The 15,189-nt window shown below is 46.0% G+C and overlaps 1 protein-coding gene across 13 annotated transcripts in view; it reads right to left on the bottom strand.

Annotated features, from left to right (window-relative positions):
* The window catches only part of LOC121535329 (adhesion G protein-coupled receptor L2-like), a 154,534-nt gene that overhangs the window by 11,725 nt on the left and 127,620 nt on the right, over positions 1–15,189 (bottom strand). For all 13 annotated transcript variants that reach the window (XM_041842286.2, XM_041842283.2, XM_041842284.2 and 10 more), the window contains 5 exons: positions 12,565–12,738; positions 8,345–8,554; positions 7,919–8,139; positions 6,763–6,829; positions 2,405–2,496 (listed from right to left, as the gene is read on the bottom strand). In XM_041842286.2, coding sequence (XP_041698220.2) covers positions 2,405–2,496; positions 6,763–6,829; positions 7,919–8,139; positions 8,345–8,554; positions 12,565–12,738 — 764 coding nt within the window. The remainder of the gene's footprint in view (positions 1–2,404; positions 2,497–6,762; positions 6,830–7,918; positions 8,140–8,344; positions 8,555–12,564; positions 12,739–15,189) is intronic.

Raw genomic sequence — 15,189 nt, 5'->3', positions numbered from 1 at the left:
TGGTCCCAGATAACTATTTTTTTAAAGGTTGGGGCGTGGATTAGAAAACCAGTCAGTATCTGTTGCGACCACCATTTGCCTCATTCAGCGCAACACATCTCCTTCGCATAGTGTTGATCAGGTTGTTGATTGTGGCCTGTGGAATGTTGTCCCATTCCTCTTCAATGGCTGTGCGAAGTTGCTGTATATTGGCGGGAACTGGAACAGGCTGTCGTACACGTCAATCCAGAGCATCCCAAACATGCTCAATAGGTGACTGATGTCTGGTGAGTATGCAGGTAATTGAAGAACTGGGACATTTTCAGCTTCCAGAAATTGTGTACAGATCCTTGCGACATGGGGCTGTGCATTATCATGCTGAAACATGAGGTGAGGTGGCGGATGAATAGCATGACAATGGGCATCAGGATCTCGTCATGGTATCTCTGTGCATTCAAATTGCCATCGATTAAATGCAATTGTGTTCGTTGTCCGTAGCTTATGCCTGCCCATACCATAACCCCACCGCCACCATGGGGCACTCTGTTCACAACATTGACATCTGCAAACCACTCACCCACACGTCGCTATACACGTGGTCTGCGGTTGTCAGGCCAGGTTGGATGTACTGCCAAATTCTCTAAAATGACGTTGGAGGCGGCTTCTGGTAGAAAAATGAACATTAAATTCTCTGGCAACAGCTCTGGTGGACATTCCTGCAGTCAGCATGCCAATTGCACACTCCCTCAAAACTTGAGACATCTGTAGCATTGTGTTGTGTGACAAAACTGCACATTTTAGAGTGGCCTTTTATTGTCCCCAGCACAAGGTGCACCTGTGTAATGATCATGCTGTTTAATCAGCTTCTTGATATGCCACACCTGTCAGGTGGATGGATTATCTTGGCAAAGGAGAAATGCTCACTAACAGGGATGTAAACAAATTTGTGCACAACATTTTGGGGAAATAAGCTTTTTGTGCATATAGAACATTTCAGGGATCTTTTATTTCAGCTCATGAAACATGGGACCAACACTTTACATGTTATGTTTATATTTTTGTTCAGTGTATATACAGTAGAACCCATAAATGCTGATACATAGATTTGGAATGAACCGAGGACATCTGACACAGTCTAACTATGTTTCCTTGGTTCTCTTCAGGGTTGGTTGGCTAAACAGAAACAGCAAACACAGCAGGTTTCTCACAGGAGGTTCGAGGAAAGCCAAGAGAAAATCAGATAACAAACGGTAAGTTCCAATGGCGACGGCTGGCAAAGGGAGCCATCGATACACAGGACAAAAGGAGTGAGCAACCATGGAATAGAAAAAGAGAAAAGGAGACTAGTGAAAACCAGACACCATTGTACGTCTTTGAGTTTCAGAGAGACAGAGGAGAATACAAACCCAAAATAGAGAGAGACGCTACAGATTAGTTGCGGTTTTGTGTCACTGTGTATGTTGTTCATTATTTGATGGTATTTTGTGTGTGGGTATGCTGGCTCTTTATGCTTTTCAAAACTCAACTGACTTATTATTTCAAAGTCTTGTGGAAAGTTCCAAAATCTAACTTTGTAGGAGTAAATAATTGGTTGATTAGAGGTGGACTCCAATTAATGACAGTTTAATGAGTTTTGCATCCTTTTAATTATTTGTTTGAATGAGCTGCTATCTTTGAAAGCAGACCCTCTTTAAATTACATTCTTAACCAGGATAGCTCGGTTCAGAGGTCAATTCAACGATTTCTCTGGTATTAAAAGCTTAGATTTTATTACAAAATGAGAAAGTACAAAACAGGAACGTTATGTCATTCTGTGTTAGAGTTATTGTTTGACAAGTATTTAGGACAGAAACTGGCTAGGGACTCTTCTTTTATCCGATTCCCTGGATTGACTGGCTGATTTACGGCAGTAGCGTGTAAACTTGTGCCAGTAACCGCTTGAAAATCTGTCGATGTGCCCTGAGCAAGGCCCCCTTTAATTGAATGAAGATGTGTGCACAACTCCAGTTCCTCCACCCCACCCATAAATCCAAGAGCCATGTGTTTGAGCCAGTGTTCAAGGGGAACCTGTAAACGACCACAGGAGCAACAGATACAAGAGGTCAGGGATGCAGTTATGAAGAAATAAAAGAGGCAATATAACCCCTGCATAGCGCAAACACTGCCCTCATAAACACTAACTAAAAAAGCAACACCTGAGGATAGAAATAAAATCTGAAAGGAAAATATTCGTCCACTCCAGTTATGGGTTATTGAGATGTAATTCTAAGGTCAAATACACCATTCAATATCACACAAACAAGGCCATGGCCAGGAATAGGACAGTACACAACACATTGGTTTCTCACTTAAAACTGAGCTGACACAAAACCAGTAGTATCAGCCTTCACATCATCTCCAGAAAGACCTCAGAACCCCCTCTCACCTGATACCGCCCAGCCGGGTCGAATCGGGTTTCATAGAAGTGGAGTGCTTCACCATCTTGTAAATTGTCACCACCAGGAAGATGAGATTGAGCTGTCAAAACAGAGGCACAGCGAGGTTAACACACCACACTGGAGCACGGCATCCATTTCCTGGTATGAGCAGCAATGCACGTCGCCTACATTTCATGGTATCTTAAGACCAAAAACAGGGTGGTTCGTACACAAATAGGCAAACTCAAAGGGATTCCTAAATTTAACTAGCAGCATGTCGCCTACATGTTTTAGTCACTTACTGAGATCATATAACAATAACACATCAACATTAGTATGTTATACCAAGAGGGATATTAAACTTTCAAGCTTTGTGGTCCTCTGTAGCTCAATTGGTAGAGCATGGCGCTTGTAACACCAGGGTAGTGGGTTCAATCCCCGGGACCACCCATACGTAAAAATGTATGCACACATGACTGTAAGTCGCTTTGGATAAAAGCGTCTGCTAAATGGCATATTATTATTATATTATTTAGTGCAAATGATCAAACAGACTGCCTCCCAAAAGTGAGAATAGAGAGGTTGTAGCTTAGCTTTGGTCTCCAGCTCCACTAACACTGGCTATGATAAAGTGCCTCGGATGCCCCTTCCCACTCCTATGGCTGATGTAACTAACGCACAACACCTCAGGCCCTAGCCAAGCAGACTGGTGCCAAACACGTGTTATTACTCATAACAGCATGGGAATGTTAATCTAATACGGCCTAAACAGAACGAGAGAGCGAGAACGAGAGAGCGAGAGAGAGAGAGAGAGAGAGAGAGAGAGAGAGAGAGAGAGAGAGAGACCAGAGCAGAGCGCCATATTTTAGCAACAAAGGTCTGGAGCCAGGAAAAACAGCTCCATATTCTAAGCTATACATTCAGAAAGGTTTCCATGACTTCAGGATGTTTGTCTGTAAGCACAGGGAGGCCCACCACCACCAGGGGAAGGGAGGGGATATGGTACAATAAAACCTCACTGAAAACAACTCTTCAGTAAATATTGAGTAAATATTATATATTTTTATACTTCTATATATTTTGCATTTTCAGTTATTACAACATTCTCTATGAAAGAAAATCTCAATGAAAGAAAATAAATGACAAAAACTGCCTGGGTTTGAGGGAACACAAAGCAATTCTGATCTAGCAGAGATACTGTCCCAAGATGATCAAATACAATATATTTGTGGGCTGAATTTTATGAAAGCTGTTCAGTATATGATCTCACTCTAAAACATGAATACACCAGACCAATATAGAACCATAGCTACGTACATCCCTTTCAAATAGAAACCAATAACGTGGGGTGAAAGAGGGGTAGAGGGAGAGACAGAGAGAGGGGTAGAGAGAGAGAGAGAGGGGTAGAGAGAGAGAGAGGGGTAGAGGGAGAGAGAGAGAGGGTAGAGGGAGAGACAGCGAGAGGGAGGGAGAGAGAGAGAGTGGTAGACGGAGAGACAGCGAGAGGGAGGGAGGGAGAGAGAGAGAGAGAGAGAGAGAGAGAGACAGAGAGACAGAGAGAGAGAGAGAGAGAGAGAGGGAGAGAGAGGGGTAGAGGGAGAGACATTGAGAGGGATAGAGAGAGAGAGAGAGAGAGAGAGAGAGAGAGAGAGAGAGAGAGAGAGAGAGAAAGAGGTAGAGGGAGAGACAGAGAGAGGGATAGAGGGAGAGACAGAGAGAGGGATAGCAGAGAGAGAGAGAGAGAGAGAGAGAGAGAGAGAGAGAGAGAGAGAGAGAGAGAGAGAGAGAGAGAGAGAGAGAGAGAGAGGGTTAGAGGGAGAGAAGAAGACAGAGAATGGCTTTTAGATCAGAGTGATGTTTTGTCTCCTAGCCACCAGGGCCGATTTAGGTCTGCATGAGTCGAGTGGTTGGAGATGCATTTAACACAGCCGCCAGTGATGACACAGATCTGATGAGACAGGCAGGCAGGCAGCTTAGGGCTGAGACAATTACCGTATAACCGTGTAACCGACTGTTATGGATGAAGACAGTCATGTAAATAAAACAACCGTCATAACCGTAAAAAAAATAAACATGTTTTACATGGCATGTAATGGAATGTATTTTTGTAATGACAGTTGAGTTGAATCAACAAAACACAGCACATATTTTAGCACATAATTTACTGGCTGCCAGTCCACCCATTAAGCCATCATTGACTTGAAAGGGGACGCCCATTCTATTCATTCTATTTCTATGGCAGCACATGCAATCAGGAGCAGAGGAGAGGAGAAAATGTGCGTATATATTCATAGATAAAAAATGTGATAATCAAACGGTTATTACGGTCACCATGGTCATTTGGCTGGCCAATTACCATCAAATAAAATTCCATGACCGTCACAGCCCTAAGGCAGGCAGAGAGGCAGGCAGGCAGGCAGAGAGGCTGAGAGGCAGGCAGGCAGAGAGGCTGAGAGGCAGGCAGGCTGAGAGGCAGGCAGGCAGGCAGGCAGAGAGGCTGAGAGGCAGGCAGGCTGAGAGGCAGGCAGAGAGGCAGGCAGGCAGGCAGGCAGAGAGGCTGAGAGGCAGGCAGGCTGAGAGGCTGAGAGGCAGGCAGGCTGAGAGGCAGGCAGGCAGAGAGGCAGGCAGAGAGGCAGAGAGGCAGGCAGAGAGGCTGAGAGGCAGGCAGGCTGAGAGGCAGGCAGGCTGAGAGGCAGGCAGGCAGAGAGGCAGGCAGGCAGGCTGAGAGGCAGGCAGGCAGGCAGAGAGGCAGGCAGGCTGAGAGGCAGGCAGGCAGGCAGGCAGAGAGGCAGGCAGGCAGGAAGAGAGGCAGGCAGGCAGGCAGGCTGAGAGGCAGACAGGCTGAGAGGCAGGCAGGCTGAGAGGCAGGCAGGCTGAGAGGCAGGCAGGCAGAGAGGCAGGCAGGCAGGCTGAGAGGCAGGCAGGCAGGCAGAGAGGCAGGCAGGCTGAGAGGCAGGCAGGCAGGCAGAGAGGCAGGCAGGCAGGCAGAGAGGCAGGCAGGCAGGCAGGCTGAGAGGCAGGCAGGCTGAGAGGCAGGCAGGCAGAGAGGCAGGCAGGCAGGCAGAGAGGCAGGCAGGCAGGCAGGCAGAGAGGCAGGCAGGCAGGCAGAGAGGCAGGCAGGCAGGCTGAGAGGCAGGCAGGCAGGCAGGCAGAGAGGCAGGCAGAGAGGCAGGCAGGCTGAGAGGCAGGCAGGCAGAGAGGCAGGCAGGCTGAGAGGCAGGCAGGCAGAGAGGCAGGCAGGCAGGCAGAGAGGCAGGCAGGTAGGCAGAGGGGCAGGCAGGCAGGCAGAGAGGCAGGCAGGCAGGCAGGCAGAGAGGCAGGCAGGCAGAGAGGCAGGCAGGCAGAGAGGCAGGCAGGCACTGAACTGTACATGTACTTGCTTCTCCCCGCACCCCACTCTCTACGGACCCTCTCCTCTCCTCTGCACTACCCACTAGCACTACCCATTACCTCCTCACAAAACACACCACCAAAACCACAACACCCTTTCCCTTACGTATCTATGCACAGTATGTGCATGTGTATGTGCTGTATAAACACAGTATGTACACATTTACATGTGTTTTCTGTGTGAATAGTACAAATGTATGTGCATGCATGGGTGCGTATGTTTGTGTGTGTGTGTAAACTCCATGCGGGCTGCATGAAATATTTAGAGGTGAGGATGGAGATGTCCATGCAACGGGATTGGCTGTGGACGCGTCATGATCCTCGGCAGGGCTAGGGGGTTGTGGGTAATGGCTGTCTGGCCCACCCACTAATTATTTCCATGTTCAAACCCCCCCCCCTCTCTCCCCTCCATCCTCCCACTCTTTTTCTCACTGAGCAAATGACCTTCATGCCTGAGATTGTCTCTCCTCCTCCTCCTCCTCCTCCTCAGACAACTGACTGAGTGTGTGAAGGCGAGAACTGCTTCCTCAATCCTCAACTCTTTCCACCAAACAAACAGCTAAGCTGTTGAATGCTGCTGCTCACTAGACTAGACACATTTCATAGGATTTTACAGCTGAATGACTGCTGATGTCCTCAGGTCAGCTATAATGGACCACTTTCCTTTCATGCAACTTGATCAGCAAAAGCAAGAGCTAAGTGACCAGGCGAGACAGAAAAACTATAAAATCCATGAACTTTTCCCCCCTTCACATTACTTTGCGGAAAATAAATGTATTTTGCATGGACGTAGGCAGAGACACAGACACAGATACCAACATAGTAACAGACGTAGGCAGAGACACAGACACTCAAGCCCATACTGTATGGATAATGCACACATACCTGATTTTCATGCCATCATAGAGACACATACACACTCTCTTACACACACACACACACACACACACATCCCATAAAGTATAATGTGGCTTACCATGATAATGAAGGTGACAGGTCCTATGAAGCTCCAAATGAAGTGGTTATCCACCCTCAGCCAGCAGCTGCAATGGGACACATCATGTGATCAGGTGATAGACATCCCTCAAGAGCAAATGAGCTACTCTGGCTCTCCTACTGTGACTGTAATATCTCTGCATGTTCCACACTCTCTACAGCATTTGTCACATTGTATCCTAGTGATCAGTAACCAGCCTGGCTTCTAGACTAGATAGATGACATGATGATATAGTTACTACAGCAATAGAATAGTGATTGTCCTTCTGGACCACAGAGAGAACCTGACCTTGAACACATTCTGGCTGTGATCCATACAACAGCACTGGTATTGGATTCATGACTTCAGAGTCTGCCAAAGTCTACAATTGAGAGAGCAGTCTAGCTATCCTTTCGACTCTAAACACAGTCAAAACGTACGCACAAATAGTTCCAGCAAGATTTGTGCTGAAGCTACTGTATGTATTATCAGATAATATGTTCATTCAAATGCAGGGAGCGTTGCACTACAGCCCCAAATGTAAAAAAGAATACCCAATTTACATAACTCTCTCTGGAAAAAGAAAGGCCTACGACAAATCATATGGCTTGTTTCTTGGATAAAGGCCACTGGAGAAGAAAAGTTTAAAGAGTTAAGGTCAAGAGAGAAAAAAAAGCTCATGCGTACACAGAGAACACACCAGACCAGAGCAACCAACCAGCCAGAGAATTCATTAATGTAGTGGTTTTGCTCACAGCTTTTCTCTTTCCTCTCTGACAGGGTGTACATTTGCCAGGAGGCAGAGGGAGAGGCAGTGGGAGACTGGGGCCTGTGATGTAGCTCTCATTAGCACTATATCTATCTATGTGGGAAGAAAGGGAGTCTTGATATGGAGCTTGCTGGCCTGGGAGACCTGATTCTCTCTGCACCAAGAAAGGAAGATAGATACTGTTGAATGCTCACACAGTTTTATTGTGCAATGTTTCCCCCCAAGGTCAACATCTGAAGAGGGTATCTAGCTTTCTTTCTTTCTTTCTTGACATTACTTTTCGTACCCTGCACCTGACGGTTACTGGACGTATGTACACTACTTCTTAACTACTGCATTTTGCACCAAGCACACAAAGAAAAGGTCTACAGATGAGATGTTACTTACGCTCTCTGTGTCCCGTAGCTGCGGTAGTCGATGGCGGCCGAGATTCCCACCACCACGGCGGGAAAGAGGTATCCTGAGGCGTAATAGTACTTCCTGCGGGAGAACTCGCTCTCGAACACCTCAACCAGCATGAGGTAGAGCTGCACACCCTCCAGACACATCCAGGCAAACGCCGCGAGGAAGAAGAAATGAAGAACGACCGCAATGATGGAACACACCAGCTGGGAGGGGGACACATTTAAAGATTACACATACAGCGGTAAAGGGACAGTGGCATTGAAGCTGCATTGAAACAAGGGAAGTCAAAATAGGCATAGATAACTGAAACATATTCCCTAGGAACACAATGATAGTTAGCCAAAATAATTGTGCATCTAAGTCCACTCTGATCCATGTGTACACTCTGGGGGCACCCGCACTCCTTACCTTGGGTTCAGTCATATTGATGCCCACAAGGAAGACCAGCTCAGCAATGAAAAGGTTGAGGCAGAGGTTCTTGTGGATGGTGTTGCGGTCGCTCTGAAGGCCCCCGAAGAAGCAGAAGGTGAAGAGGCTGATGGCCAGACACACCAGCGACACAGCAATTCCCATCCGGGTTATCACCGTCAGCAGCAGATCATGGACGCTCCCCTCTGCCTGGAGAACAGGACAGAGAGACACAAACCGCCGGAGTTAGAACCAATAACCTGCCGGATCTAGGACCTAACATGACAATGGGGTTAGAACCAATAACCTGCCGGATGTACCTATCATGATATAAACACAGGGGGTGGTTAGAACTAATAAGCTTTTTTTGTTGTGAATACCTTTTTATCTTATTCAAATGTTTAGGGAATACAATGAGTATGAAGACGGAGACAACGCTATCTAGTACAGTACCACCGCCACCTTCCTTTCTCAGGCCACTTTACACAAATGCCGTTCCCAACATTTATCAGTATACGTTATATTATCTTAAGTAAATCCAATAACCTGGTCAAATAAATTACTGATGTAATGTACCATGTAAGAACATGGAGCTAATATGATATCATGACATGTCCGGATATTTATAAAGGGATTTAACTCAACATCTAGCTGAACCAATCAGAAACACGCAGCAACACAACAGGGAGGGTTTAGACCCAATAACCTGCCGGAAAACATAAGACATGACAGACTTCATGTCCCCATCAATGAACCTTGACATAACATGATGTCCTGACTCACTGAGGGATTTAACTCAACATCTACTGTAGGAAACAGAGTACATGTTGTACCACAACATGTGCCCTGCCAATGTAAAGTAATTAGTAAGCTGTCACAAAGCTCTGTGACACCAAGTTGCGACATGTTATAACATATATTCGGGGATCGCTCTGTGAAGGGCTGACATTATAAAATATAATGTGAGATCACTCTGTGAAGGGCTGATTAAAGTGCGTGTCACAACCCATGAAAATGAACACATTTCAATGTAGGCTACGACCATATGCAAAAATAGAAGCCTTCACCATACAGAATATCACTCAGGGATAGTGGTCTGAACATGAGGTAATCCGTTCCGTGATATTAGTAATTTTATTGAGGGCAGGCCAGGAGGAGTTGTAGTTGAGGTGTAGGGTTGGTGTGACGGGGAGGGAAGACTTAGCCCAGGGACTCTGGTTTCTCCTTGTGGTGAAGGGTTGTAAGATTCGGGGTTTGCGAGAGGAAGACAGGGGAAGAGTTCATGAGTCGGGACATGTTATTATATAAACCACAAACTTATGTTCCACATTTATTACTGGGTAGATGCTTGCAGCACATGATATTTATCATAAATTGGATTGTAATTGCATTTTGCTTGCAAATGGATCTCACCCACTTCATGTCGTTGAGTGGAAATGCAAATTAAAGAAGCGCGACGCAGGGCCGCCGTGTACGTTTCCCTGTGTATGATTCCAGCAGACGTGCGTGAAGGCTATTAGTCACAGACCATAGGTAAAATGTCATTTATTTCCAATAAGGTTTCAGCTAGCTCTCACTACAGTATCTTATGCCTGCGATCTCTTGCTTTTGTGCTCCCGGCAAAGTAAGTGACAGCCTCCTTCCGTTTCTCTCCATATACATTAACTAACCACATTCCTCACCTCAACTCCCATCCCCCTATCCCTCCAACAAACCCCCCACCCTCAAATCTAATCAGCCTCTGAGTTGTCAATCTTACTGTAGCCATGTTTAAATACATACTGTACGGTACATACAGTGGGGGAAAAAAGTATTTAGTCAGCCACCAATTGTGCAAGTTCTCCCACTTAAAAAGATGAGAGGGGCCTGTAATTTTCATCATAGGTACACGTCAACTATGACAGACAAATTGAGAATGTTTTTTCCAGAAAATCACATTGTAGGATTTTTAATGAATTTATTTGCAAATTATGGTGGAAAATAAGTATTTGGTCACGTACAAACAAGCAAGATTTCTGGCTCTCACAGACCTGTAACTTCTTCTTTAAGAGGCTCCTCTGTCCTCCACTCGTTACCTGTATTAATGGCACCTGTTTGAACTTGTTATCAGTATAAAAGACACCTGTCCACAACCTCAAACAGTCACACTCTAAACTCCACTATGGCCAAGACCAAAGAGCTGTCAAAGGACACCAGAAACAAAATTGTAGACCTGCACCAGGCTGGGAAGACTGAATCTGCAATAGGTAAGCAGCTTGGTTTGAAGAAATCAACTGTGGGAGCAATTATTAGGAAATGGAAGACATACAAGACCACTGATAATCTCCCTCGATCTGGGGCTCCACACAAGATCTCACCCCGTGGGGTCAAAATGATCACAAGAACGGTGAGCAAAAATCCCAGAACCACACGGGGGGACCTAGTGAATGACCTGCAGAGAGCTGGGACCAAAGTAACAAAGCCTACCATCAGTAACACACTACGCCGCCAGGGACTCAAATCCTGCAGTGCCAGACGTGTCCCCCTGCTTAAGCCAGTACATGTCCAGGCCCGTCTGAAGTTTGCTAGAGTGCATTTGGATGATCCAGAAGAGGATTGGGAGAATGTCATATGGTCAGATGAAACCAAAATATTACTTTTTGGTAAAAACTCAACTCGTCGTGTTTGGAGGACAAAGAATGCTGAGTTGCATCCAAAGAACACCATACCTACTGTGAAGCATTGGGGTGGAAACATCATGCTTTGGGGCTGTTTTTCTGCAAAGGGACCAGGACGACTGATCCGTGTAAAGGAAAGAATGAATGGGGCCATGTATCGTGAGATTTTGAGTGAAAACCTCCTTCCATCAGCAAGGGCATTGAAGATGAAACGTGGCTGGGTCTTTCAGCATGACAATGATCCCAAACACACCGCCCGGGCAACGAAGGAGTGGCTTCGTAAGAAGCATTTCAAGGTCCTGGAGTGGCCTAGCCAGTCTCCAGATCTCAAACCCATAGAAAATCTTTGCAACAAGGGAGTTGAAAGTCCTTGTTGCCCAGCGACAGCCCCAAAACATCACTGCTCTAGAGGAGATCTGCATGGAGGAATGGGCCAAAATACCAGCAACAGTGTGTGAAAAAAAATTCTCATTTTGTCTGTCATAGTTGACGTGTACCTATGATGAAAATTACAGGCCTCTCTCATCTTTTTAAGTGGGAGAACTTGCACAATTGGTGGCTGACTAAATACTTTTTTTCCCCACTGTACAATGAGGGGGGATGGGGCAGATTCACTACGAGTGTCCTTAAATCCCAAATCAACCCCTAGCCCCTAACCCCTGGAGCAGGGATGGGCAACTTTGATGGGGGTGGGGGCCACAAAAAATCTGAACTCATCATGAGGGGCCACAGTGGCTCGCGGTCTGTGTACCCACATCCATACCCACACTTGCAGTCAGAGCCAGTCCTAACCTTTTTTTTTGGCAATTCTACACATTTTGTCATGGGGTGGAAAGAAGATTTTGCAATTTTATAACTCATTTCATGCAATTCTACTCATTTTGCCATGGGGTGGAGAAAACAAGGTGCAGTTATACAGCTAATTTCCTGCATTTCTACACATTTGGCCATATGGTGGAGAGAAATGTTTGCAGTTCTTAATATAATATCTCAGTGACAGTGACTACCCCCCCCGGTTGGTAAATAGACCATGTTTACTACAAGTTAAGATGGCTGACTTGACTAACTTACCGATCTAAAAATTTTTTGCTGACATGGGGTAATTGAGTGACTGTCAGTGACTGACATAACAGAGAAAAACCTCTGATGCACTATCAAATTACGAAATCGCACCTTGTGTATTCTACTATTCTAACTCTCAACAGTAAGTTGAGACCCCGACTGAATAAAAAGAAAAACGTGTATTGACCAGCGGGCCAACAATGGTCGCCAGCTGCCCATCCCTGCCCTAGAGACTTATGGAGATCTGAGAGGATTGGATGGGTATCCACAATATGGTTACAATTCCACAGAGGACAAGAATTGTGGACATTCCACCATATTTCTTACACACATACAATCCTCTCCGATCTACACAAATGTCTAAGGGGTTAAGGGCTAGCTAGGGGTTGGTTTGAAACAGCCACTCACCATGTTCCCTAGATGGGAACATGCATACATATTACATACATCCGGTAGAAGTCCAACCCCACAGCATGATAGAACCCATTGAGGGCCACTCACCACGTTCCCTCTATGGGCCATTAGGATGGCGAAGTTGGTCAGGTGACTACAGGAACAGGTGGTGTGGCTCTTGTTGGTGTCCAGGAGCTTACAGCCCTGAGTAGACCAGTAGCCTATCATACTCCTCTCAGAGTAGTTCCAGAAGGAGCAGTTGGGGTTGTAGTAGTGCTCCTTCTACAAAGCAGAAAATAAAGAAATAAGAACATTGTTTAAGACAACTAGCTAACAGTTAGGGTTGTAGTAGTTCTCTTCATCAACCTGGCCAAGGCTTTCGACTCTGTCAACCACCGCCTTCTTATTGGCAGACTAAATAGCCTTGGTTTCTCAAATGACTGCCTCGCCTGGTTCACCAACTACTTCTCAGATAGAGGTCAATGTGTCAAATCGGAGGGCCTGTTGTCTGGTCTCTATGGGGGTGCCACAGGGTTCAATTCTCGGGACGACTCTATTCTCTGTGTATATCAATGATGTTGATCTTGCTGCTGGTGATGCTCGGATCCACCTCTATGCGGATGACACCATTTTGTATACATCTGGCCCTTCATTGGACACTGTGTTAACAAACCTCCAAACGAGCTTCAATGCCATACAACACTCCTTCCGTAGCCTCCAACTGCTCTTAAACGCTAGTAAAACTAAATGCATGCTCTTCAACCGAACGCTGCTTGCACCTGCCCACCCAACTAAAATCACTACTCTCGGCGGGTCTGACCTAGAGTATGTGGACAACTACAAATACCTAGGTGTCTGGTTAGACTGTAAACTCTCCTTCCAGACTCACATTAAGAATCTCCAATCCAAAGTTAAATCTAGAATCGGTTTCCTATTTCGCAACAAAGCCTCCTTCACTCATGCTGTTAAACATGCCCTCGTAAAACTGACTATCCTACCGATCCTTGACTTCGGTGATGTCATTTACAAAAAGCCTCCAACACTCTACTCAGCAAATTGGATGTAGTCTATCACAGTGCCATCCATTTTGTCACCAAAGCCCCATATACTACCCACCATTGTGACCTGTACGCTCTCGTTGGCTGGCCCTCACTACATATTCGTCGCCAAACCCACTGGCTCCAGGTCATCTATAAATCACTGCTAGGCAAATCCCCGTCTTATCTTAGCTCACTGGTCACCATAGCAACACCCACCCACAGTCTGCGCTCCAGCAGGTATATCTCACTGGTCATCCCCAAAGCCAACACCTCCTTTGGCCGCCATTCCTTCCAGTTCTCTGCTGCCAATGACTGGAATGAACTGCAAAAATCTCTGAAGCTGGAGACTCTTATCTCTATTTGCACATCATCTTTTGCACATCTATCATTCCAGTGTTAATAGGAAATTGTAACTATTTTGCACTATGGCCTATTTATTGCCTTACCTCCATCATTTACTACATTTGCACAAACTGTATAAACAGTGGGGAGAACAAGTATTTGATACACTGCCGATTTTGCAGGTTTTCCTACTTACAAAGCATGCAGAGGTCTGTAATTTTTTATTATAGGTGTGAGAGACGGAATCTAAAACAAAAATCCAGAAAAACACATTGTATGATTTTTAAGTAATTAATTTGCATTTTATTGTATGACATAAGTATTTGATACATCATAAAAGCAGAACTTAATATTTGGTACAGAAACCTTTGTTTGCAATTACAGAGATCATACGTTTCCTGTAGGTCTTGACCAGGTTTGCACACACTGCAGCAGGGATTTTGGTCCACTCCTCCATACAGACCTTCTCCAGATCCTTCAGGTTTCGGGGCTGTCGCTGGGCAATATGGACTTTCAGCTCCCTCCAAAGATTTTCTATTGGATTCAGGTCTGGAGACTGGCTAGGCCACTCCAGGACCTTGAGATGCTTCTTACGGAGCCACTCCTTAGTTGCCCTGGCTGTGTGTTTCGGGTCGTTGTCATGCTGGAAGACCAGGCCACGACCCATCTTCAATGCTCTTACTGAGGGAAGGAGGTTGTTGGCCAAGATCTCGCGATACATGGCCCCATCCATCCTCCCCTCAATACGGTGCAGTCGTCCTGTCCCCTTTGCAGAAATGCATCCCCAAAGAATGATGTTTCCACCTCCATGCTTCACGGTTGGGATGGTGTTCTTGGGGTTGTACTCATCCTTCTTCTTCCTCCAAACATGGCGAGTGAAGTTTAGACCAAAAAGCTCTATTTTTGTCTCATCAGACCACATGACCTTCTCCCATTCCTCCTCTGGATCATCCAGATGGTCATTGGCAAACTTCAGACGGGCCTGGACATGCGCTGGCTTGAGCAGGGGGACCTTGCGTGCGCTGCAGGATTTTAATCCATGACGGCGTAGTGTGTTACTAATGGTTTTCTTTGAGACTGTGGTCCCAGCTCTCTTCAGGTCATTGACCAGGTCCTGCCGTGTAGTTCTGGGCTGATCCCTCACCTTCCTCATGATCATTGATGCCCCACGAGGTGAGATCTTGCATGGAGCCCCAGACCGGGGGTGATTGACCGTCATCTTGAACTTCTTCCATTTTCTAATAATTGCACCAACAGTTGTTGCCTTCTCACCAAGCTGCTTGCCTATTGTCCTGTAGCCCATCCCAGCCTTGTGCAGGTCTACAATTGTATCCCTGATGTCCTTACACAA

Source organism: Coregonus clupeaformis, chromosome 21 (genome assembly GCF_020615455.1).
Source record: "Coregonus clupeaformis isolate EN_2021a chromosome 21, ASM2061545v1, whole genome shotgun sequence".
In the NCBI taxonomy this organism is placed as follows: Eukaryota; Metazoa; Chordata; class Actinopteri; order Salmoniformes; family Salmonidae; genus Coregonus; species Coregonus clupeaformis.
Note: the sequence above shows the minus strand (reverse complement) of the source record. Positions and strands in the feature narration are given on the sequence as shown.